Source organism: Anabrus simplex, chromosome 4, assembly GCF_040414725.1.
Source record: "Anabrus simplex isolate iqAnaSimp1 chromosome 4, ASM4041472v1, whole genome shotgun sequence".
NCBI classification, from domain to species: domain Eukaryota; kingdom Metazoa; phylum Arthropoda; class Insecta; order Orthoptera; family Tettigoniidae; genus Anabrus; species Anabrus simplex.
The window spans coordinates 17,011,102-17,037,974 of record NC_090268.1 but is presented as its reverse complement, the minus strand read 5'-3'; the positions used below and the strand labels follow the sequence as shown (position 1 = coordinate 17,037,974).

The 26,873-nt window shown below is 42.1% G+C and overlaps 1 protein-coding gene across 3 annotated transcripts in view; it reads right to left on the bottom strand.

The window, feature by feature from the left end:
- Nucleotides 1-21,658: 21,658 nt before the first annotated feature.
- Nucleotides 21,659-26,873, bottom strand: part of LOC136872350 (uncharacterized) — a 99,600-nt gene continuing 94,385 nt past the window's right edge. For all 3 annotated transcript variants that reach the window (XR_010859877.2, XM_068227410.1, XM_067146161.2), the window contains one exon: nucleotides 21,659-21,898. Coding sequence is in view for 2 of the 3 variants with exons in the window: in XM_068227410.1 (XP_068083511.1) it covers nucleotides 21,761-21,898 (138 nt within the window). In the remaining variant the exon portion in view is untranslated. The remainder of the gene's footprint in view (nucleotides 21,899-26,873) is intronic.

The following is a 26,873-nucleotide window of genomic DNA, read 5'->3' as shown; positions in this document are numbered from 1 at the left end:
GTCTAGTAGGGCAAATAATGGAGCTGGTTCATCACAGGGCTGTTTTAAATGTGGGGCTTTCTCACATATCTCCAAGAATTGTCCCAATTCGAATAGCACCCCCTCCTGCTCAACTTCTGGGGTAACTTCCAACAACAGTCAAAAGTGACTAGTGGCTTCGGCTGAGTCAACTAATCCATCTTCCCAAGGCTCAGCCCCTGGCAAAAAGGTCGAGAATTCAGGGAACGATAAGTCTTCGAATACATCTTTTGAATGCCCCAAAGAGTGTCTTAGGATTGCGGCGGATATCCCCGCACCTGTTCCTTTTCTTAAGATTGAGATAAATAACGAACCTATAACAGCTCTATTAGATTCAGGCAGTGTTTGTTCCATTATTTCGGCTGAATGGTACTCCAAATTGAAATCTGTTTGTAAACTACCTGTCTATGACTCTTCTCCTGTTAAATATGTTTTGGCTAATACATCTCCATTAGAAATTCTAGGTTCTTTACTGGTCAAAATTCGTATTTTTAAGTTTACATGGAAAATCAAACTGTTTGTGGCTAAGCACTTGTCTTGCCCCATCATACTGGGAGCGGACTTTATTTCTCACACTGGTCTTGTGCTCGATCTCCAGTCTAGGTCGTGCACATTCAAATTTGCTTCTAGTTGTAAAATCCCACTATTAACGTGTAATTCTGTGTCATGTTTCTCTATTTCGCCTACCCAGGATGAGATGTTGTTAGACCTTAGACATCTACCTGAGGAGCAGGCTAATAGTATTCGTAAATTATGTCAGTCATTTCCAGAGGTATTCACTGATACTCTTGGTGTTACTGATCTTATTGAATACAAAATTGAGGTCACGGATTCGATTCCTGTCCGTTTTCCACCTTATAGGCTATCTCCACCTAAAATGAAGGCTCTGAAAGAAATCATCGATCAGATGTTGAAGGATGGTATTATTAGGCCCTCTAAGTCGGCGTATTCATCGCCTATTTTTCTAGTCCCGAAACCCCAAGGAGGCTTCAGGCCTGTCATTGATTACAGGGCTCTCAATCGGAAGGTGGTGTTGCAATCTGTGCCCCTTCCTGACCTTCATTCTTGTTTTTCATGGTTTCGTAAGGCCAAGTTCTTCACTATCTTGGACTTGAATCAGGCCTATAATCAAATTCCCCTTGCCGAAGAGTCTAAACACCTTACAGCGTTTGCCACGGACTGGAATTTATACGAATACAACCGCGTGCCTTTCGGGCTCCCCACGGGGGCAGCTGTGCTCACTAGGCTACTAGATAGGGTCTTCTCCGACATCAAATTTGAATACTTATATCACTACTTGGATGATGTCGTCGTGTTTTCGGAGACCTTCGAAGAACATCTAGATCATCTGCGAGAAGTTCTGAATCGCCTTCGTAAGGCTGGGTTAACTGTTAAGTTGTCCAAGGTTGCCTTTGCTAAGCCCTCTATGTCTTTCCTAGGGCATATTGTGTCACCTGATGGTGTAGCAGTCGATCATTCTAGAACACAGGCCATCCGTGATTTTAAACCTCCCAAGGACATTAAAGGCATCGCCAGGTTTATTGGTATGGTGAATTTCTTCAGAAAGTTCATTCCTAACTTTGCTAATAGAGCGGCGCCCTTAAACCTTCTTCGTAGGAAAGGCATCAAATTCGAGTGGGGACCTTCTCAACAAGCCGCTTTTGAAGATCTGAAATTAGCTCTCTGTAATGCCCCTGTCCTTGCTATGCCTGATTTCTCAAAGAAATTCATCGTCCAAACGGACGCGTCGTCGTCAGCTGTAGCTGCAGTCCTTCTTCAAGAGACTGAACTAGGGAGGCGACCCATCGCCTATGCATCTAGGACTCTATCGGCTCAAGAAGCCAAGTATTCCATCTATGAGCTCGAAGGTTTGGCAGTCTTATTCGCCTTAGAGAAGTTCCGTCTCTATCTGGAACATGTCAAATTCGACCTGGAAACAGATAATCAAGCCTTAAGCTGGGTCTTAGGTAGGCCGCGTCGTACTGGTCGTATAGCCCGTTGGGCCATTCGTATTTCTGCCTTCCAATTCGATGTCAGGCATATCAGAGGTACTGAAAATGTTGTTGCTGATGGACTCAGCCGTATGTTTTCAAACGAGGTCGAGACCCACGAACCGGTCGACAGTTCATCACCTTCCGAGTCCATACTATCCGAGGTTAATGCCATCCTAACAGATGCTCCCATGCTTTTTAGAGATATTGAGAAATACCAACGTGAAGATCCGACGCTGGCTCCGATAATGGAAACCCTTTCTTATGGGGAACAGGTTGTCCCTTATGTTCTGAGGAATGGTGTTCTATGTTGCCCATCGAGGCATGATAAGATGATGAAAGTTGTCGTTCCAGCCGTTCTGGTACCTATGATCTTCAAGTATTATCATGAGACCCCATTAGGAGGGCATCTTGGAATCTTTAAAACCCGTGAAAAGATTCGTGAAATGTTCATCTGGAAAGGTATGGACGGTGAAATCCGTGAACTTGTAAAAGCTTGTAAATCATGTTTGCTGAGTAAACCCACCATGTCCACCAAGGTAGGCCTTTTGTCTTCGCATCAAGCGTCGCGCCCCATGGAACGCCTGTATATTGATTATGTAGGACCCTTCCCCCAGTCAAAGGGTAATGCCAACAAGTTCATCTTTGTATGTGTAGATGGTTTTACCAGATTTTCTTGGTTATTTCCGACTAAGCTGGCTACCGCTCAGTCCACCATTACCTGTCTAAATTCCATTTTTGCTTCTTTTGGTCCGTGCCAATATATTGTATCTGATAATGCTAAGGCGTTCACATCAAATCTTTTTCGTAAATTCTGTTTTGACTTGTCCATCTCTCATGTAACTACTTCTGCTTATTACCCTCAACCATCTCTGGCTGAACGGGTTAACCGTAATCTCAGGTCTGCACTTATTGCCTATCATCATGAAGATCATTCCAGGTGGGACACGTCCCTGCATTGGATAGCTTTTGCTTTGAATTCGGCGGTTCATGAATCTCACAAGTTTACTCCAGCTTCTTTGATGTTCAAGTTTGTTCCCAACTCGCCGCTCTCTAACCTCTGGTCTCTGAATGACATTCTACCCGAGACAATAGATCCGGATAACATTAAAGATCTTTGGAAGAAGGCTAAAGCCAATCTTAAAGTGTCTCATGAAAAGGTTAGGGAAAGGTATGATCGTGGACGGAGATCCACCCCTTTGAAGGTAGGTGACCAGGTTATGGTCAAAAATTTTGTTCCCGCGGGCAAGCTTGCCCCCAGATTCCATGGGCCATGCATCATTCTCGATTTTCTCACACCGGTTACATTGTTAGTAAGCAATCCAGCCACCGAGAGGATATTTAGGGTTCACCTGTCCCAGGTGAAACCGGTGTAAATTTTGTGTCAACTTGCTTCATATAATTTGATAGGAATATGATGGTTATATTTTTTTTGAGTTCCACTTTTAAGGCATTCTGCTCCTTCTATTTTATTTTATATGTAAGCATTTCTGTAAACCTCCCCCGATTGTTAAACTGCCATCCTGTCCTTGTCACGGCCATTACCACGCTCCCGTCTCCTGCTCCACTAAATACAGTGGCTGGCTTAGATGAAATGCCATGGATATCGCCACGCCGCTGGCCCCTCAATCTACATGCCTGTGCCCTCAAAAAAAAAAGATGATGGTCCAACACAATTTTGCCGCCGAGCTTTTATGTTTCAGTGCCCCCGCAGCCGCGCAGCGCCGTGCAGCAACTGGGGAGGGGGATGGGCCCCCTCCTCTCCAGCGAGGACGACATGTGTACGGCGAGCCGGAGCTCTCCTCCCGGCCAAGGCTGATGTGCGGCGCACGACCTGCTACTGGCCCGCAGCCTGTATATGTTCACCGCGGGCGCGGCGTATTTCAACACCTCTGCTCCCCTCATAGTGCGGGCGAGCGGTATCTCAGGGTACTTGAGGGGTCCGAGCGGCCTCCTTTCGACGCAAGCTGCAACGGCCGGTCTGGCCATCCAACTTAATCTACATCAACTACATGGACAGTCACCATAAGCAATAATTACACTTGGGAATTCAACAACAATATTTGGTGGACATTGCAAAATTTTCTTCACTTTTAAGTAGTAAAAGTTTATCTTCAGAAATTCAAATTCTACAAACATAAAGACTTTCATTCACCTGCAACAACAACATTTTGAAACTGAATTAAGAAATCTGGTAAATGCTCCTGCTATCTATCTTCATATCAACATCATTACTTGGACTTTGTTTCAAACTGATCTCATGCGTCACCCCTGGAGGAACTTTTGGGGGGGGAGGTCTGTACCGGGCGGTACACCTCTACACCGTTTATTTAAAAGTTGCGCCTGTTGAAACTCCTCTTCTGGAGGAAGGTTGAACTTTATCTACTCTATTAATTCTCTACCTTCTCAGAAGATGTCACCACGTGGAAAATTTTGAGTTTTTGAACTGTGTCATTTTTGATGTGTTTTTGTTTCGCTTGAAGTAAGAAGTGTGAACTTTCTCTTCTAGAGGACACTACTGAAGATCTACAATAGTGCAACCTAGTGCGGAGTCAAAGAACTATTTTTTTGGAGAAAATTTAATTTCAAGAGTTTGTTCTTTGTTAAATTTCTTTCTATCATTGTTTAAGTTGGCAATATTTACCCCTTTCTTCCCCTTGTTATGAATGTATCCAATCCCGAATTTCTTCAATTAATTTCTATCCAATCAGATGTATCTTCCCCCAACTTGAATCGATTGCGGGGTCCTAGCCAATAAAATAATTGTGGGCGGGTGTTTTCATTCCCCTAACGCCTAGAACCTTCCACGAGAGGTTATAAACTGCTGATTTTTGGGTCTCCGTGCCACTTCTGTTCCATCTTTCAGTGTATTAAGTACATCGCAGGAGGCGGGTAGCGCCTCTTTCTTCTGCAGCGGTCAACAATAAGGTAATGGCCGATTAATAAATTCTTTCTTTTCTTGCTCAGCAGTTTAACTCTCGGGGCGGGTGCGAAGCGTTCTACCATGTAACCTTTTCCTAAAATGTAACTACTCTTTTCTTCGATTCTCTTGTAAAGCTACATTCTGGGATAGAGAGTGCTAACCCTCTCGAGCTCCCACTCATATTGTTTTGAGGTGAACTTATTTTTCTCAACCTATTCTTCGATAATGTAAAACAAATTGTTCTCTTCTTAAGGCACCTCTTTAGTATGGGATTAGCCCTTGTATTAACGGCCTAGCGCCAAGTAGGTCTTAATCAAAGTGTATTAGGAGTGCAAGTTCGCCTCCTCTCAAATTGTTTTAGAGGTCATTTAATTAACCTTCTTGTCATTTAATAGACCTCAGTAGGTTGGGTATTTTACCCCTGTGTATATGTCCTTTGAGGACAGCTTAAAGGTGGAGTTTGGTGTGGCCTGGGAGAGGCTTAAAATTGAGAGCGAGTGGCTCTTTTGAAAATGGTATATTGTATGCCTCGAGGAGGCTTTTCAGTGTAATTTGGAGCAAGGGCTCCTAGTTATGAATGGGGTTTTCTGCCCCTCTGTTAAAATTGTGTTTGGGGTAAAACTGAGCTGATTGCCCAAGAATTATGTTTCTGACTTTTGAAGCCCCAAATGGGGTACCTATGTAAATGTATTTTTCAATTGTGTTTCGGCTACTAAGTACCTGTTCTATTTGTTGTTACCTAATTTTGAAAAGAAAATATAACCTTGTTAAATTTTACGTTAACTTTGATTCCGTAGTTTGAGACCCATTCACGCCCGCACCTTCTTACACCTCTACCTACCATCAAAACGCGGTAACAATTATTATTATTATTATTATTATTATTATTATAGAACATTGTTCCTTAGAAAGTTCTCGTTCGTATTTTGTTTCAGTTTTATAACATCCCGGTTAATGTTGTCTGTAAATTGGATTCTGTTAGCTTTAAATAAATTCTTACCTAGATACGTGATTACTTAAGTTCAAAGTAATCATCATCATCATCATTTTAATCATCATCATGGTTTTAGATCCCACCAAGTACTTTCATAGTTTCCGGAGACGAACACTTGAGTTCACACAATCTTAGATATCCAATACAGTAGACGCCAATCATTTGAAAACACACGGCATCCTCTCTTCAAGAGGATGTTATCAGATAATTCAGCATGAAGAATACGCGTGATTATCTGTTTGTAATATGTTTTATCATCCAACAAGACATATTGATTGATGGTGCTGCAAGCTGGTTTCCTTTTCAGTGACTTTCGTTGGGCGTTAGCCAAATACCACTCACTGATCACGAGACCTCCAGATTCAAAAGACCTATAAAGCCGAAATTGGGACCATAGATTCTTCTTTTGCCCTAAAGATGAACTAAGAATTTTTTTTTTTTAATTCAGCTTCTACCCTAGATTCAGGCCCTCTACGTCAATAGCAAAAATCGCGAAAATCGAATTTGTCATACAAGGACGAGATAAAGCTCATTTGAAGTCATACGAGGCGAAGAACCAGGGCCGGATTAAGGGGGGGGGGGGCGGGGCTAAAGGCGCTGCAGTTCGGGCCCCGCGTGCCAAGGGACCCCGGCCCTTGGCCGAACCTAAAATTGTATAAAAAGGCCCGCTGCTCCACCCCCGTGCATCTATATGAATATGACAATATTTTGTGTGTATTAGATATTATATGTGAGCATGCCGGAGAGAAGCAAAATCACTGAAAAATAAGTTCATGAAATTTGAATCGCCTGTTATTTTTGTCTTTTGGCATGAAATTTTGGAAATATTTGATAAAGTTAGTGTGAGTTTACAGAAACCTGCACTAGACTTGTTAACAGGTTGTACACTTCTGGAGTCTCTGGTTACATTCACAGCCAATGAAAGAGATAATTTTGACAAATATGAAGAGGAAGCTAAAAGGTTATGTGAAAAATATCTCACAGGTTTTGAGCACACATCTGAAAGACAATCAAAGAAGAGATATGCTGATGGTAATGCCCTTAACGAAACTATTTTGAAAGGAAGAAAATAATTTGAAGTAGAAACATTTTTAGTGATAATTGATAATAATAATAATAATAATAATAATAATAATAATAATAATAATAATAATAATAATAATAATAATAATCGTATGGCCTCAGCTACCGTGTGCAGACATGTCAATTTGACGCCATCTGGCTGTCTGCTCGTCAATTTCGACGTTCGACGTTCCGTTTTACTCTAACCGAAACTCTCTTGGGCGTCTATGGCTGAGATTTAATTAATTTTGTCGGGTAAACACCAAATGTGTCACCAGAGATCTTTTACATGCCGACATCGTACAACATCGAGTGTCGAATGGACTTTTCTTCCGCCCTTCAAAGATCCGACTACCTCTGCCGGGTTTGAACCCGCTATCTTGGGATCCGGAGGCCGACACTCTACCGCTGATCCACAGAGGCAGCTAATTGATAGTTTATGTGGTGGACTTAATAATCGTCTTCAGTCTTACAAAACATTTCAGTCATTGTTCCAGTTCCTAGTAGACTGTAAGGCTTCATGTACTGTGGATGAAATTTCCCTTAATAACTGTTTAGGTTGATGAATATTTGAAACTAGAAATTAAACATTTTTATGATTTCGTTAAAAGTGTAGATATAGTTACTTGCCAGGTGATAGCTAAATAAAAATACGAAAATTATTTTATTAGTGTATTTCCAAATGTATTTGTGGTATTGAAATTGTATTTGGTAATTCCAGTAAACAACTGCGAAGCAGAGCGCCCTTTCTCTGAACTGGCACTAATCAAAAATAAATTACGGTCAACCAAGACTGGACGGTTTGACTATCATGTCTTTAGAACATGACATAACAAATGAGCTGTCATTCGACGACGTTTTACAGTCATTTGCAAATCTGAAGGCAAGGAAAAAGACATTTTTAATGTAAAAAGTTATTCAACTACCAATTAGGTCAGTTCAGTACAGCATCAATTATCCGAAAGAATTCGGGAATGGGAACGATCAGATGAGTGAGTTTTCGGGTAGCCGATCATTTGCGAAAAAGTCTGCTCCTACACCATAAGAGCAATGCAGTGATGCTGAACACTTTCAAAGTTTTTCTGTTTCAAACTTCCGTCCTTATTGTCAAATGCACTTATAATTTTCGAATATGTATCACTCTTCATTTAAATGTTCGTTACTGTGTCCTTCCAGTTCCAAATTCTTGAACTAATCTTGATCCGCCAACACCATCTTTAACTAGTCTATTTTAAATTTATCCGAAAAACAGAAAATGACCTGTGTTCCTTTAGACGTCATTGCGAACTGTACAATCATTTATTCCATTTCAATACCTGCCACAAGCGAAGATTCATGCGCCACTCATGGCAACGGCAGTATTGTTAGCTACGTCGGAGTAAAAAATAGGTGAGCTTTGGATGAAAAGTGTTACAGTTGGCTGAAATGGACCTAGATTACAATTATTATATATTTTAACGATATTTCTGTATTTTTGGATGCGAGGCTGCTGACGTAGGAAGGAGAAAACGTTACCTTGTCACAGCACTTGCAGATATACATAACGCAGATATTTGAATTTGCTGACGGGGACACTTTCAGCTAGCCGATATTTCTACTGATCGGCATTCGGATAATCGTTACTTCACTGCAGGCAGGAATGAGTTTGCCAATGATATAACGAAGGACATTGTAGTATTATGACCTGTAAAAAAGTAGTACAAGTCATACTACTACAATGTCTTCGTTATCTCATAATACAACTTGTCCTAGCTTTTTACATGTTTAGCTGCCTCCGTGGATCCGTGGTAGAGTGTCGGCCTCCGAATCCCAAGATAGCGGGTTCAAACCCGGCAGAGGTAGTCGGATTTTTGAAGGGCGGAAAAAAAGTCCATTCTACACTCGATGTTGTACGATGTCGGCATGTAAAAGATCTCTGGTGATACATTTGGTATTTACCCGACAAAATTAATTAAATCTCAGCCATAGACGCCCAAGAGAGTTTCGGTTTACTCGGTCTGCCATCTAGTGTGGGCCTAGAGTAAAACGGAACGTCGAAATTGACGAGCAGACAGCCAGATGGCGTCAAATCGAAATGTCTGCACACGGTATCTGAGGCCATACGATTATTATTTATTATTATTATTATTATTATTATTATTCTTATTATTATTATTATTATTATTCATCATCATCATCATCATCTGTTTACCCTCCAGGTTCGGTTTTTCCCCCGGACTTAGCGAGGGATCCCACCTCTACCGCCGCAAGGGCAGTGTCCTGGAGCTTCAGACTCTTGGTCGGGGGATACAACTGGGGAGTATGACCAGTACCTCGCCCAGGCGGCCTCACCTGCTATGCTGAACAGGGGCCTTGTGGAGGGATGGGAAGATTGGAAGGGATAGGCAAGGAGGAGGGAAGGAAGCGGCCGTGGCCTTAACTTAGGTACCATCCCGGCATTCGCCTGGAGGAGAAGTGGGAAACCACGGAAAACCACTTCCAGGATGGCTGAGGTGGGAATCGAACCCACCTCTACTCAGTTGACCTCCCGAGGCTGAGTGGACCCCGTTCCAGCCCTCCTACCACTTTTCAAATTTCGTGGCAGAGCCGGGAATCGAACCCGGACCTCCGGGGGTGGCAGCTAATCACGCTAACCACTACACCACAGAGGCGGACATTATTATTATTATTATTATTATTATTATTATTATTATTATTATTTTACATGTTGATTTAGTTCTAAATTTTAGATTTTAAGTTCATGTAATGCCAATAAGATAATGGGAATGAGATCATTGTAAGTTCTGTTTTGTATGTCGATTTGATAGTGATGATGAGACAAATGTAAAATATGTTTTGACATGAAATATTAACATGAAAAATAGAGAAAATTGTAGTCTATTTCAACACTTCCCTATTCATCAATTTAAGTGGAAGTAGTTGTATAACGACTTCAGTATGCTAGTCTTGCGTGATGTTACGAAGAAATTTTAAATAGCCCAGGGCCCCCAAACACATTAATCCGGCACTGCGAAATCTCGGGAAGTCCCGATGGGACACCGAAAAACACGTTTTAAGACGCTAAAACCATCCGTTTTCGCGATATTGGCACTGCACTGCTACCGTTCTACGGTCAAAATGCAGGAGAGCAGATATTGACAGACTCACGAACGAGGCGATCGGAAGCATTAAACTACCGCTTAGGCAGTGCTTAAGACATGCAGAAAGAAGAATTTTTTGGTGATCACTACTGTATTTACAGCAATCCTATCAGACAGCTTTATACTGTTCATTGAACCAACTGCACACATTTTCTTTTATATCTACTTTCAACCTTTTTGAACCGGGTTTTGATCACAACGCTATAGTTGTTCTATGGTAATCGTCACTTAGGACAAATTTTCAATGGCTCGTCTGCTGCCAGCTTGACTAGTTACGTATTGAAATCAACAAACTAACCTCAATAATGAAGGTTCCCTTACCCAAGTAAATGATCAATCAAGATATTCATAATTAAGTCGGTTTTCAAGCTTAATGATGAATTAAGAAAATACCCACACGCTCTCTCACCTTCACTTTTTCTTGTCTTCGGATAGATCTACTATGGACCACGTTAAGCTCCGATCAGCCCACTACTTCTTCATCCTTTCGGAATGGGCTGCTTTGCGTTCTAGCGACCAGGTGTTGCCGGTCCGTTTTCTCCTCATTCGATCTTGGAATCCCTTAATTTTGTTGATGACCATCCTGTACTCTTGCCTTCTGTGTTATGTTCTTCCCTTCCACGTCCTCCTTGGCTCCTTTAAGCCAGTTAGTTTGCGTCTTCCTGCTCTCCGTGTACTACAGAATTCCCTTGGCTGTTCTCTCTGTTGGCATTCTTTTTTAATGTGTCCATAGAAGCAAAGTCTTCTCTTTTTAAATGATGTTGTGATTTTCTCGGTCCTTTTCTATAGTTCCTCAGTCTAAATTCTTGTCTCACTTTCCTAGGCCTAGTATCTTCCTCAAGATTTTTCTATCTTTTTTCAAACTTCTCTAGTAATACTTTCCTGTTCTGCTGTCCGGCCCCATGGCTAAATGGTTATCGTGCTGGCCTTTGGTCACAGGGGCCCCGCGTTCGATTCCCGACGGGGTCGGGAATTTTAACCATAATTAGTTAATTTTGCTGACTCGGGGGCTGGGTGTATGAGTCGTCTTCATCATCATATCAACCTCATCACGATGCGCAGGTCGCATACCGGAGTCAAATCAAAAGACCTGCATCTGGCGAGCTGAACTTGACCTGGGACACTCCCGGCACTGAAATCCATATGCCATTTCATTTTCCTGTTCAATGGAATGGATTCCATTGCATACAAACTTTCTGGCTTTGTAATGTCTGACTTTTGCAGTGATTGAGATTAATTTTTTGAATAGGCATTTCGACATAAATAGTACGCTGTTTCCATCTTTCTTGCCCTGTTCTGTAACACTATTACTGCTACTCTCCTATGTATTTAAACTTCTGCACTCTTTGAACTGTTCCATACTTAGTGACAATAGTCTTTGTCGAGTCATTTTTGCTCTGAATCATTAGTTCTGTTTTTTCAAACGATATCTGAAGTCCTGTCTTTACAGCAATCTCTTGAAGCGTTTCCATCTGTACCTTAGCAGTTTCTGCGTCTTCTGCCAGAAGTGCCGTATCATCTGCGAACGCTAGATAGTCAATTTTGGTTCCACATCTTCCCAGTATTATTCCATTTTAACCCCTAACTCTCTCCATCTCTTCCTCCGCCCTCTGACCACTTTTTCAAGTATAACGTTGAACAGGAGTGGTGACATCCCGTCCGCTTGTCGGACACCTGTTTCAATTTTAAACGATTTTGACAACGGACCCATAAACTTTACTTGTGATGTAGTGTCAGTAATGTTTTCCTTGATTACATTTTTAGTTTTTTCATCCACCTCAAATTTCTCCAAAGTGCTTAACAAGGTTGTTCTGTCGACCGAATCATACGCTTTCTTGAAGTCAACAAATACAGTTCTTGGCTGTGAGTGCGCGCAGTTGTCTTATGGAGTTCAAATTGAAAATTTGTTCACTGCATGATCTTCCTCTCCGGAATCATCCCTGGTATTCGCCCAGTTCTTTTTCGATTATCTCCTCAATCCTATTTTGTAATGCCTTAGTTAAGATCTTAGAAGCGACTGGTGGTAATGATATTCCTCTGTAATTATTAACATTTGTTCTGTCTCCTTTTTGTTCAGTGAGTGTACTAATGCCGTTTTCCATTCTTTTGGGATACTCTTTGTCCGCCAAATTTCCTCAAGCAGTGCTTCTAGTTGAGTCAGTACGCATTCTCCAGCGTACTTCAATAACTCTGTGACTATTGAATCATCACCTGACGTCTTGCTGTTCTTCAGTCCTTTTATTATTCCCCGGATTTCACGTTTGTTGGGTGGTTTTCAGTCCAGTATTTTTTCTTGGGTTTCTCAAATGCCAGAGTTTCTTCAGGTTTTTTTTTTACAATTTAGAAGTTTCTGGAAATATTTTGCAAGGTGCTGACAATTCTATTCATTTTCAGTGATTAGATTTACTTTGTCAACTTTGAACCATAGAGTTGGTGGTTTGTATTTTGTTAATTGGATCCTGAATGTTTGGTAGAAATTACGTGTATTATTTTTCATGAAAGCTTCTTTCATTTTCTTTAGTTGTTGTGTATCCTGGAAGTTGTTTTCCTTTGTGCTGTGAATGCCTCCCAGTCTTCTGTCGTTTTTCGTTGCATTCCATTTCCTTCATGTTTAAGCTCTTTTTTTGTTGTGCTTCCTCGCAAACTTCGTTCCGCCACGGATGTTTCTTCTTTTTTACTTCGTAAGATCGTTTGTTCCGCGGCTTCTTGTATTGATGTTGCCATATCAGACCAACTGTGGCTTTGAATCCTGTTTATTCTGCTCTGGTATTAGTCCAAGATCTGCTGACTGAGCTTCAGATCCTCTATTCTGTACCTTGCAATTCTTGTTCCACATTTTTTTCTCCTTTCTGGTGTTAGTTTCATTTTAACTTTTGTTAGGTAGTGGTCAGAGTCGAAGTTGGCCCTCTCGGGCCACACGTACATCTTAAATTTCCCTGGAGCTGCCATAGCTGATCGCAACATGGTCAATGTGGAATTCATCCAATAATTGTTTGGCGATCTCCACGCTGTTTGTTTCTTTGACTTCTTTTGGAACTTAGTGGACATGATATTCAAGTTGAATTTCTTACAAAACTCTATTAATCTCTTACCATTCATGTTCGTCTTATTATGTGCCATGAATTTTTCTGTGTTTCGTGATGGTTCATTCCTTCCAATTTGAGCACTGACGTCTCCTAGCAAAATCACAACATTTTTATCTGGAATATTTTCTATGATTTCTTTCAGGTCTTCCCAGAATTTTTCTACTTTCTCTGGATTTTGTTGGTTGTTCTTATTTATTGGTGTATGCGCCAATAAATGTACTAGAAATGCTGTGCCAAACATCCAAAGATCTTTAGTGTTTTGTATTTTCTGTGCTGGTTTACCTTTATATATCCGACAGTGGTGCGTTTGTGTTGTGTTATCGTCTCTGTATCTTTTTTCTTGTATAGCTAATATTTTCAGTTTGTGTTGTTCATCCATTACTTTAGTCAATTCCATTTGCTTTGCTATTTTCAACATTGAATTTACATTCAGTGTCCCTATGAATGTTCTGTGTCTACATTCGTGACTTGTCTTTTTTTTTTTTTGTTAGGGGCTTTACGTCGCACCGACACAGATAGGTCTTATGGCGACGATGGGATGGGAAAGGCCTAGGAGTTGGAAGGAAGCGGCCGTGGCCTTAATTAAGGTACAGCCCCAGCATTTGCCTGGTGTGAAAATGGGAAACCACGGAAAACCATCTTCAGGGCTGCCGATAGTGGGATTCGAACCTACTATCTCCCGGATGCAAGCTCACAGCCGCGCGCCTCTACGCGCACGGCCAACTCGCCCGGTCGTGACTTGTCTTAGGGATTCCAAGACCCTCTGACTGGTCTTGAGCTACGCAATGTTGCTGGGCCCCCGGATCAGAATTCCCAGCTTCGGTGGCTTTGCCACCACGAGGATTTGAGTTAATCATTTCACCTTTCATGACTGATACTCGTTTATAGCTAGTGTTTCTAGAAATCTGCATTTCTGTCTGATACTACTTGGTTCGCTGGACCAAGAAGGTTTCCAGGCCGCCCATGACGCCCCCTACCACCAGTCCACGCTGTTGATTGACAGTTATTTCGCCTTCTCATGACCTTCATCCGTCTTCGAAACCGTTGACTATCATTGGCAGAGTGCTATTTTGGCGGCACTCACTCGCCTTGTCACACCGCCGTCACTGGATTTATGTGGTATTGTTTAGAGACTCTGGCGCCACCACATCCTGGTAGCAATGCCGCTGTTGGTCCGGGACTGCTTATTCGTCAGGCTTCCCTGCTTATATCACAGCTGCCCTTCATATCTGGAGGGATCCGCCAACCGTGGACCCGCCTGGTCGCAGTCAGCTCTGCGTAATTTTATTTAATTTTATATACGTAGGTCGAGTCATAAGTCATGGCAACTATTTTTTTCGCGAACAGGAGACAACACGGAAAAATCTAAGATATACATTTGGAAACGTACGGTGTGTACTTGCGTGTGATGCCACTAGATGGTGTATGTAAACAACAGTGTGGGTCTAAGCATGCCCCCAAGTTCAGTGTGTGAGTAAGAGCGTCGCAAAATGGAAGTCAACAAGCAGGAGCAACGATCGTATATTAAAATAGCAGTTCTCCGCGGCAGAAATGCACGCCAATGCCATGCAGAGCTGCGGGAAGAATTAGGTGTCTACGCCATACCCTATATAACAGTGGCGAGGTGGGTGGAGACGTTGAAACGGGGTAGAGTATCAACTGCCAATGGTATTCAGCGCCTACCCCACCGCTGTCAACGTACAGTGGAAACCTTGGGTGATTATTTCGAAGGTCTCTAACCAGTGGAGACCTGTCCTTTGTACGTAGTCTTGTGTATTTGCTGTCTATACCATAATAAAACAATGTTTACGAATGGCCTGTGTTCTGTCACTTTCCTACGAGAATCTCCTGAAGTCAGAATTTGTCTTCAGGCACTATGCATAAGTATGTAGGGTATACCAAAACTCGACTGGAATGGATTCCTCACATAGAGAGAAGAAGGGTCCGGAAACGTATACTAACAGATTTATTCAAACTTTGTGACACAAATTAGTTTTAGTAATAATTTACATGTCCTCATGCAATCAACCAATCTTCTCGTCAACAGAGGTTCGCCATCAACATCTGGGCAGGCATTGTTGGTGGTTCCTTATTGGGACCCTACGTTCTTCCGAATAGCCTTACTGTACAGAATTGCACGAATTTCTTGCGTACTACACTGCCTGAATTAATGGGAAGATATGGCACTTGCATCCCGTCGACAAATGTTTTTCATTCATGATGGTGCTTCCGCACATTTCAGTCTGCTGGCCGCAGATATCTGAATTCCCATTTTCCTGAGCGCTCGATAGGTAGAGGAGGACCGATTGCTTGGCCACCACCACGCTCTCCTGACTTGAACCCCCTGGACTTTTACCTGTGGGGACACGTTAAGTCTCTCGTGTATGCGACTCCTGTTCCCCATGAAGCAACTTTATGTGAGTGTATTGTGACAACCTCTCAGGCAGTACGCACTACACCCGACATTTTTGATCGCGTGCTTATCTCCATGGGACGACGAGCGGAGGCTTGTGTTCAAGCTGAAGGTCGTCACTCTGAAAATTTCCTCTGATACATGCTCAAAGTGTTTTAGTTGCCGTTACAGACGTACGGTGTAAATGTACAAAAGTTTCGTCTCCGAACCCATGTTGTAATTAACTTTTTTTCTTCTCTCTATGTCAGGAATCCATTCCTAAATTTTTGCCGTCGATTTTTGGTACACCCTGTGTATTTCGAAATGCATATCTTAGGTTTTTCCGTGTTGTCTCCTGTTCGCGATAAAAAAAAGTTGCCATGACTTATGATTCGATCCTCGTATTTCTGGCTTTATTTTGATATGCGCGTTACTATAACCGCATTCTTCGGCGTTTGCCTTGTGTAAATAATTCAGCTTCCTTCTTGATATTTGCTATTGCTTGTCGGACTGAAGAGAAACCACGCTGTAATAATACACACGAGCAAATATATTATTCTACATGTCCGTACATGTAACGTTAGTGAATAAGAATACACAAAAAGCAAAACGTACCAAAGTAGTGACAAGACAATGTTAGGTTAAATTAGGCCTTCCATTTGAACTGAGCTGATAAACGGAGGTAATGCTGCTTTTCTTTTCGGAGGAGTTCTTGCAGATATTTCTTGCTTCTTAGACATCCTAATCGAATTCTGCAAAGGGCACTAGGAAAGTTTTGCAATACGCAAAACGGTTGGCTGGACACCCCTGTTATGGTGAGGGATGAAAATAGGGGTGAAAGTCGGTCTAGAAGACAGCAAGGCGCGACCTTTACACCAGTTATTATCAAGCAGTGGGGTTGAAAGCAAGTTAAGATGTCAGTGCGGTCTAAACGTGAATATCGCGCAATTATCCGCTACAATTTTGTTCGTGGATTAAGATTAACTGTTGACCAGTGCCTGGAGGAAATGACTCCTGTGCTGGGGAAGACTGTCCACATCGGACAACAATTTTCCGCTGGTACAAAGAGTTCCAGAGGGGAAATTTTGGGGTTGAAGACGATCCTCGTTCTGGGCGACCGTCTGAATCAGTGACTGAGGAAAACATTGAAGGTATGAGGAAAATGTTATAGCAAGAGAGGCGGTTGACATATCGACAGGTAGAAGAGACCCTCCACATCCCTGCACCAGCTACTCATTCAATTCTACACGACCATCTCTATGTTAGAAAGATTTGTTCCCTTTGGGTGCCCCATTAACTTTCAGAGGAACAAAGGGCACATCGAGTGAAATGGTGCCGAGAAATGCTAAAACAGTTTGAAAACGGAACTTCGGGTAACGTCAATAGAATCGTTACAGGTGACGAAACTTGGCTTTATTATTACGATGTCCCAACAAAATCCCAGGACACGGTGTGGCTGTTTGAAGATGAGGGTACTCCTGTGACTGTGCGAAAGTCAAGGTGAGTGAAGAAAAGGATGATTGCAGTATACTTCACAAAACGGGGCATCCTGACTCGGGTTGTACTAGAAACACAAAAGACAGTTACCGCGAAGTGGTACAGTGAGACTTGTCTGCCTCAGGTCATCCAGGCTCTCAAGCAGCTGCCCCAGGGGCTCTGAACTTTTGAGCTTGGGTTGGCGACCACGGGGCCATTTGCTGAGTCCTGGCATTGCTTCCACTTACTTGTGCCAGGCTCCTCAATTTCATCTATCCTATCCGACCTCCCTTGGCCAACTCTTGTTCTTTTCCGACCCCGACGCTATTAGGTTTGTGAGGGCTAGGGAGTCTTTCATTTTCACGCCCTTCGTGGCCCTTGTCTTCCTTCGGCCGATATCTTCATTTTTCGAAGTGTCCGACCCCTACCATTATTTTCTCTCTGATTAGTGTTATATAGAGGATGGTTGCCTAGTTGTACTTCCTCTTAAAACAATAATCACCACCACCACCATCTCAAGCAGCTCCGTCCAAGGTCACGGCTTAACACTTGGCTCTTGCATCACGACAATGTTCCAGCACATCGTGCTAATGTAACAATAGATTTTCTTGCCAGATCAGGGTTGACTGTGCTTGATCACCCTCCATACAGTCCTGATCTTGCCCCATGTGACTTCGCACTCTTCCCAGAAGTGAAGATGAAGCTGAAAGGGCGGCGTTTTGCATCCGATGAGGAGTTTCTGGCAGCATAGGATCAAGAGAGTGAAAATGTAACCGAAGAAAAGTGGCAGAGTTGGTTCAGTGACTGGTTTCGACGTATGGAAAAGTTTAATGAGTGTGGTGGAAATTATTTTGAAAAAGTCTAAAGCATTCACTCAGTTTGCAAAACTTTCCTAGTGCCCTTTGTATATGCAAGTATTGGACGAAATAAAGTGCTGAGTTCGTCATTTCACACCAACTACGTTGTGAAATGCATTGCTCGAACATGCCACAATTCTGCTTACGTGGTATTATCCAAACAGATTTATAATCCCACCCGCAAATGTAACACTAGTGGTTTTAACAATACGGCAGTGGCAATACTATTTTCTCGCCAATCACGAAATAAACCATGACTGTATAGTGCCAACGTGCCAGATTAACAGTAACTATAAGACGCCGTATCGGCAAGTAGGGTCCCTAAATTATACCGTTAGTGACACTGAATCAAACCCAACAGCTATAAAATAACTAAAAATCACTACCTTCAGTATTAACAGGGGAGAAACAGTAAGGTTGTACCCTTAGTGTACGTATAGGCTTACGTGCAGGGAGCTCACTAGGCTGTTTCTGCAAACTGAAGTTCTGCGGCAGAAATCAGCTGCGTATGATCTACATTTTTCGTCAGTGAGTAAGTACTGTACATTACTTATATATTTTAGTGGGTTCATATATTCTTTGTTCTGTTTCTTACTCGAAAATTGTATCCCGCTCCCTTATCTTGTGTTTATCTGGCTTACCTCTCATCCTACAGTTCGCACATACGTAAACGGTAAATATTTATCAAGAATCGTTCGTCAGTAAGTGTGGACCTTGCTGAAGCTGGGAAGTAAGTGAAACGAGCTGGTCGAGAGCTGAGGAGGAACAGACCTGAAAGGTTTGGGACTGGGCCCTTCTTTGAAGGTGGCAGTATATGAAGAAGAAGATCACCTTTTGTATTTCCGGATTTCTCTTTGCTTCCCTTTTCTGTTGCTTCAACGGCCCACGCTATTCGTGTTCCTGTTCTTTCTAGTTTCCTGTCTTTGAGGCAAATTCCCAAACAGAGTCCTGCAGAGAGGCCCACCGCGCAGCACTTCAAACTCACGGGCTCCGGCAGCCCAGCCCGTGCAGAGTCGTACTCCTGTGACTGCCCCACAGCACCGGTACCATTCGGCCTACCGCACTGGGCAGGCTGAGTAGTCTACTTCCTCGCAATAATGCGTACGCCGTGTAAAACGAAATCTTTTCTTCATACTTCTATCCAGATCACTCACTATACGCTAATAACGTATTCCAAAGTAGGCTAATCGCATTTTCAAATAAAACGATAGATATCTCTCCTCCACTCCGGAGGTACATCAACTCCGTGCATTCAAACTAAGCGCCTTTTACAAGGCCATCTGTAATACGAACTGTGAAACTTCTAGTGGAACAAGTTTGAACTGTTTTCGTCAGATATCTCTACCGTCGATTTATGTGCTCCTTCTGGCGAAAGGATGGACAATTAATTTTCAAGAGAAATTTTGTAGTTATTGGTTGGTAAAAATGAATTGTTTGTAGATTGTTTTTGGTGTTTCAAGGTTATCAGCACTTCTATCTCTTCCCGCCGGCGTAAAATATTAACCAATAAGAAATTTTTGAAATTTATTTAATCAACCAAACAAATTTGAGGGTGGGTCGGTGGCTTTGGCACAGAGAATTCTGGAACCTTCCTCTCCGGTATAAAAGCTGAGGCCTTTCGGGCCATGTTGTCTTTTCGATCGCTCCAGTCCAGCAGTAGTATAGAGGAGGCAGGGGACACGCCTCGCCCACCTCCGAAAGGCCCTCCAGCTCAAGGTAATGGCAGACATCTTGTAATCATGTAATAGTCACAGAAAGCTAGTTTGAGTGGAATGTTTCAAAATTGTTTCGTAATGTAATCTGGTAGTGTAAATTTTCAAGATCTTAATCTAACTTCGGGAATAAAGATTGGGAACTCTATTTTATTCCCCTTCAACTCGGTATTGAGGTGACTATGGTTTTGTAAACCTTAAAATTTTCCTTTTGTAATGTAAATCTTTCCCTCCATCGAGTCACCCTCGTAGTATAGGCTTAGCCTCTGTAACTTAAGGCCATCAGCCCACATACCGTAGGGTTTTAAGTATTTTCTAATGAATTTCAAAGTGGTCGCCTCCTAACATTTTTTATTTCCGGCCAATAACGTTAATCTTTTCTTTTTTCTTACTAAAGCCGGGTAGAATGGGCACGTTTTGCTCCAGTTAACTATTTTTATTCTGTTTCCTATTTAATGCAATATAGTCTGCCGAGCGAATAAGACGGTGGTAACTGGTTGTTGTTAACCTAATGTAAAAGTTGAATTGTGCCTTTGGAAGGCTGGAAGCTTGTAAATTTTGGAGCCCAGTCTCCTGACCTGTAATTGAATGGAGCAATAGTGCTCTTGCTAATTTAGTCACGTTTGAACAGCCTAGCTCATCTACGTATTGCACCTGATTTCAAATAATGATTGTTTCTAGAGCTGTAGACCTCCCTTTATGTATTTCCAACTAATTATGTGTTATTGTTTGACAAAGTTTAAGATCTGAAAAGAAACAAAAGAAACAAGGAGAGAAATAACATTATTATTTTAGAGTTTTAAATTAATGATCTTTTCTCTACCCGCCCATTCATGTCCGCACCTTCTTACACCTCTGTAGACCACGGTATCCCCGTAACAATAATAATAAAAACACAAATAGAAACTTTATTATAAACTAACATTCATCGGCAATTGACATCAAGTTAACTGAAAATGAATCTAAATAACACGAAGCATAGGCCTATTCATAGCACTTCATTCGCGTTTAATTCAAAACAAAATGCAAACTGAAATGACGTGCAATATGCCAACAACAAAACCAAACCTGAACATAGCTTTTATTTAGCGTGCGTAATTTTTTGGCTATTGATTAATTGTGGTGGAATGGAATACTGTGAATGAAAAGAAAGTGCATTAACATTTTCTGGGTGTAGGAAAGAGACGTCGTGCGTCGAGAATGAAACCCGCTGAGCTGAAATTTATCTCTGAAGCTGAACTTGATGATTGCATACATAATACTTTCTTAGCGATCTGGTGAAGTTTTGTATAGTTTTGTCCATTTGTTCTCCAATAGGATGCTATATCTATCTTCTTCCATTCCACAATTTTGCTTTAAATATATTTCCAGCTCATCTGTTGGAGTAGGACCGTCATGAACGTCAGTCCACGAAGCAAACTTCATTACTTTGGCAGGCTGTGGCCTAGTCGTGGAGTCTGATGACTGGGAAACATTAGAATGCTCGTTGTTCATGCACACCTCGTTCATCACAAGTTTTTATCTAATCAGAAAAAGACAAAATCAGTCCGACTCCTTTGATGTGTACATTAAGTTCACCGCAGATCGTTCAGCACACAAAATTAACGTCTTTCCCATCACCGTTAACTACAGGTTTGAATACCGACCAAATAGGGTCTACAACGTTTAAGTTTAGGGTCCGGTTCAGAAGTCTTGCATTGTGCGGTTTCTAGTTCGGTTTTTTTTAACTACGGTTTCTTTTCTTTTGGAACTACAGTCCACATTCGCTTCCGATAACAGGATAGACGGGAAGTCAAACAGAAAACCACAGCACTCGGCTGACACGCAGTACAGCGCTGTCCTTGGCTCACGCCGAGAGCGACTCGTGCTAAGGCTCTATAAGATACGTCACGGGCTTCGTATGATCGAGCCTTTCAAAGTTCATTGCGGTCTATTGCCGAAGCAGCTGATGGGCTGGGCCGCTGTGCACGGCTCTGTTCTCAAATCTAAACAGTAGAATGAGGAAGATTAGCAGACAAATATTAATATTACTTTATTAAAACAATCGTAGTGGAAAACAAACGAGAAATCACACGAGAGATACAGTTACGAGCAGCAGCGAATTACACTTCAATTTAAGATCATCCTATCCCGACTAGCCTTGTACCCCTTCCATACATCAGGTGTAGAGAAATTCCGGAAGATATCTTCGTACTGCTCCACTTGCTTAGCGTACCTCTGCACAACTTGAAGTTGCGGGTAGAGGAACTGAAACAGAAATAGAAAATAATTACGGCAGGAGATAGTGGTTTTAGTGATGTTTTATTTTATAAACTCATACTACCTTCACTATCTGACCAAAAGTTTCCGAACATCACCGAACGCTAGAAGACAACAATAAATGACGCATCGTAACAGTGTAAAAGGAGGCAGGGAGGTTTGTATTGTTGAGTGCGACTATGGATTAGCAACAAGGGTAGGTCAGAGCAGTTTAGTGACCTTCAACGTGGGGTAATCATTGGTTACCATATGAGCAAGAAATCAGTAAGGGACATTTCCTACTTTACGAATGTACCCAAACTGACTGTCGGTGAAGTGGAAGCATGACGGTACAACCACTGGTGGCTACATTTACTGACACCCAGGGACGAACGAATATTAAAGAAGGTGGTATGAGAGAATCGTCGGTCGTCTATAGGTAGGAAGAATTCCAACTGTTATCAATTACAGCCAGACTGTGTGTCGTGGATTAAGAAGAATAGGGTTCCACGCTCCCTTCTTAATAAAAAGCGTGAAGGCGTGGCGTAAAGAGCGACGCCATTGAACACTGGACAGTGGAAACAGGTAATTTGGAGTGATGGTAGGTAGGTAAGTGTGTTCTGCCCGAAGGCAGGTCCGAACCTCCGCAGAGGTGTTCCTGAGCCGGAGTTTACGTGCGGTAGGGTGGCCAGTTCCTTTCCGCTCCTCCATTCCCTTACCCCCACCAACAGCGCGTGGCAACCCATCCAACTCCTGACCACGCCCAATGTTGCTTAACTTGGGAGATCTCACGGAATCCGGTGTTTCAACACGGCTACGGCCGTTTTGGAGTGATGAATGTATATAAAATAAGAGTTTTTCCTGTACATTGCTCGGAATTAAAAATATTGTATTTCTGTATCGGTCACGTCCACAGTAACAAGGAAATAAACTTTGTAAATTCCCGTCCTTTCTCTCTGTATGTATGTATGTATGTATGTATGCATGTACGAGAAAAGGGCTGAAGGGAATTTAATGAAAATCGGTATGTAAAGTCGGGGAATAAGTCGCTACAATCTGGGGCATAAATAATTTTATTCACGCTGAGTAAAATAGTAGTTTAGGGGAACGCCTAAAATTTAATTCTCAAATATTTATAATATTAGTGGTCCTATCGATAAATACCGCATAACTAAAGGTATATAGTATCAAATTTCTGATCGTTTATGTCTTATACATTTCTACCGTACCGGCTACGATAACAGAGATATTCATGAATTTCGATTTTTGTTGGAAAGTCCGTATCAGCGCCGAGTCATGAGAAAATGGGTGAACAGATTTTAATGAAAATTGGTATGCAAAGACGGGAAATAAGGAACTTCCGTCTATGCTATAAATTAATTTTATTAGATGCCTTAATATAACAGAATCGGAAGAAAACTAAATGTGAACGCCTACAATATAGAACGCTCATAAAATTGACCAACATTACATTGACCATTGCTTGTTGTGATGTGCTTTGTGCCTTCTGCTGCCACTCATCTCCGATAGGTGGAATTACCACTCCGTACTGCTGCCTGCCTGCATATTGGCGGGAAGTAGGTGAGGAGTTAGATCTGTCTCTTGTTTAGCATGCCATTCCTCTGGTTCATAAATTTTCTGTTACTACAGGTACGTAACACACTGGTTCATCATAGCATTCCAGCTATTCAATTCCTACTGAAATGTCGTATGGCTTTTAGTGCCGGGATATCCCAGGAAGGTTTCGGCTCGCCAGGTGCAGGTCTTTCTATTTGACACCCGTAGGTGACCTGCGCGTCGTGATGAGGATGAAATGATGATGAAGACAACACATACACCCAGCCCCCGTGCCATTGGAATTAACCAATTAAGGTTAAAATCCCCGACCCGGCCGGGAATCGAACCCGGGACCCTCTGAACCGAAGGCCAGTACGCTGACCGTTCAGCCAACGAGTCGGACAATTCCTACTCTGAGGCACTGATTAAAATGATCATTGTGCACATTTATTGGAGTAATGGCAGAGGTGTGTTCGCCCCTGTCTGTGGCCTGGTCATTCCAGCATTGGAAAATGTGCGGTTTTTCGTTTGATCGAGTATTTTATGTGATAACATTGCTTTTAATCGCCACAATCCTACCAACGTCATTGTAATAGTCTATGTTGACTTCAGTTGGGAAAACCACAAGGAAAGTCTTTCTGAGAATTCCGTAGCGAATCGAAATTAGCTAGTCATGCTATAAATTGTGGCAACCTCGATGGGAGGATTTGGATTTGGAGAGTGCCCGGGGAACGCCACATACTTGAATGTTTAGAATGTTTGGAGAAGGGATGTTTTTCATAGCAGACTGCATCACTGCAAATGCACAAGGATATCAATGCATTCCGAATGCTTTCGTAATCATTTCAGTGGTGGCCATTGTTTATACCAACATGATAACGCTCCGAATCATACGGCGGGCTTTGTAAGCCATGGTTTAAAGGCGCGTCCAGACTTGTAACAGAACATCGTAACGTAACCGCGTCGCGCTCCTGTCTGGACGGTACTGCGTAACCTCGTCGCGCAACCTTAGCCCGCAACATGAACGATACGGAACGAGGTTCGCTGCGTTCCACTGCTTGTCGGTTTTCCCGCGTCACATCAAAGAGCTGCGCGCGCGGAAGTTACAGCAAGCTTGGACGTACACAGGACCTCGGCGCGTAACACGCATTCGCCTCTGTCTGCTTGATCAGTAAACATGGAGTGGACCGAGGAAAAAACACTGCATTTTATTGAGATTTACAGAGCTAAGGAAATTTTGTGGTTAGCTAGCCATCCCAGGCATTTTAATAAAATTTTAAGAAATGATGCATGGGAGGAGCTGGCGACGGAACTGAACACAACAGCCGAGGAATGCCGGAAGAAAATGACGTCCTTGCTTTCTTCACTCCGAAGGGAGAAAGGCAAAATAAAGAAGAGCATGGGAACAGGGTCAGGTGTGTATAAATAAAACTATGTAATATTACTTATAAAATATGGCATCAGACTTTAAATGCGACGGTGCATTCTTAAGCTCTCCACTTTAAACCGTGTGTACGGTACTATATTATGATGTTTGAATATATGCATTGTTTCATTTTCAGCAACTGACGAGGTGTATCAGAGCACATGGTTTGCTTTTAAGAGTCTGCAGTTCCTATGGGACAAAGACAAGCCGCGAGATGGTTTAAGCACTGTAAGTAGCCTATAGTACATTTTTACTGAAAAGTAAACACATAATAAATGAAGAGTTAACATTTTAAAAGTGAAACTAATAACACATTTATTTTGCTGTTTTTGATTCTTCAACACACATAAAAACAATTTTTCAAATTTTTTTTCTTATAAAATACTTTCTAATTACGTAATGTTCTTGATAACACTACGTAAGTTCATAACTGATTGCACCTGTGTTCATTTTTTGGGGTCAGTAGTTATCAGTGATCAAGAATGGTAGAGGCTAATGTGGATCACCGTGTACATTAGATGGTTGTTTCTTCACTGCACACTTGAACGTGTAAATGTACGTTTTTGTGGCTAGATCCACTTCATGTTTCAACTATTCAGTAAGTTGTAGAGTAACAGCAAACTGTTCATATCCTATAGCATGTGAATTTCACGAAAATATTCACGCGTAATTATCTTGCCACGGAATCTGTCCCTCATGTTGGAAAAATAGTGCTAACTCATCTCTTATCGCCTTCGCCGATAAGCTTGATCTACGTGGCACATTTCTGATAGGAAGTAATGACGTCATGTTATCTATGTCGGTTCTCCAGCTTCCCTCCTTTAATTGCCCGTCGTCTGCTTCATGATCTAATGTCCCAGGTGGATTGTAAAGATTGACTGAGTCAGGGCTTCGTCTTAAGAAATTGTGTAGATGAGTCACTGCCATCACAATCAATTCAGCCCTGTCAGGCTGTAGCAGCATTGGCTTTCGAAGTACTCGAAAGACAGCCGACACAATACCGAACACATTTTCCACCACTCTACGTGCTCGACAAAGTCGATAATTGAAACGCCGTTCTAATGAATACTTCGGATGAATCCCTGGATACGGTTTCATTAAGTTCTCACTAAGAGCAAACGCATCGTCTCCGATGAAAAAGTATGGAACTGGAATTTGTCTTCCTTTTAAGGGCTCCGCTTTTGGTAAACACAAGCTGTTCTGTTGTAGTTTATTGTTCAACTGACAATGCTTGAAAACACCACCGTCCGAAATTCTGCCTTGGCAACCAACATCCACAAATAAAAAGTTGTAATGGGCGTCTACCAGTGCGAAAAGAACAATGCTGAACGTAGATTTATAGTTAAAGAACTCGCTACCACTCTTAATAGGTGCTTGTAGGACTACATGTTTGCCATCCAGGGCTCCTAAACAATGAGGAAAGTTCCACATGCGTTCATAGCTTTGTGCCACAGCCTGCCATCCATGTTCTGTTGTAGGAATCTGTAAATAATAATAATAATAATAATAATAATAATAATAATAATAATAATAATAATAATAATAATAATAATAATAATAATAATAGTAGAAGTAGTAACATATATGTTAAATATGTATGTGTAGCCTATACATGATATTTCTTTATACAGATGCTGGTACCAGACAACGAACAAGAACAAGAAGATACACAACATGCGGAAGGCACCACAGGAACTATATCGTCTCCCCCGCAGCCTGTTTCCCACAAGCGGAAAAGACGAGTTGAGGACGAGAGACTAGAAAAGGCATTTGAAATACTGGCGGCATCTGCAAGCAAACGTCAAGAGGAGGACGAATGCCAGATCTTCGGGAATTTGGTTGCCAAAAAAATGCAGAAATATTCACCAATAACTCGAGCCGAAGTTCAACATGCTATGATGGACATTTTACTTCGTGCAGACCGGGGACAATATGACCACTTATCCCATCCACTCCCTTCTCCTTTTCACTCTACATTTTCCCAATATCCCCATCATGCTG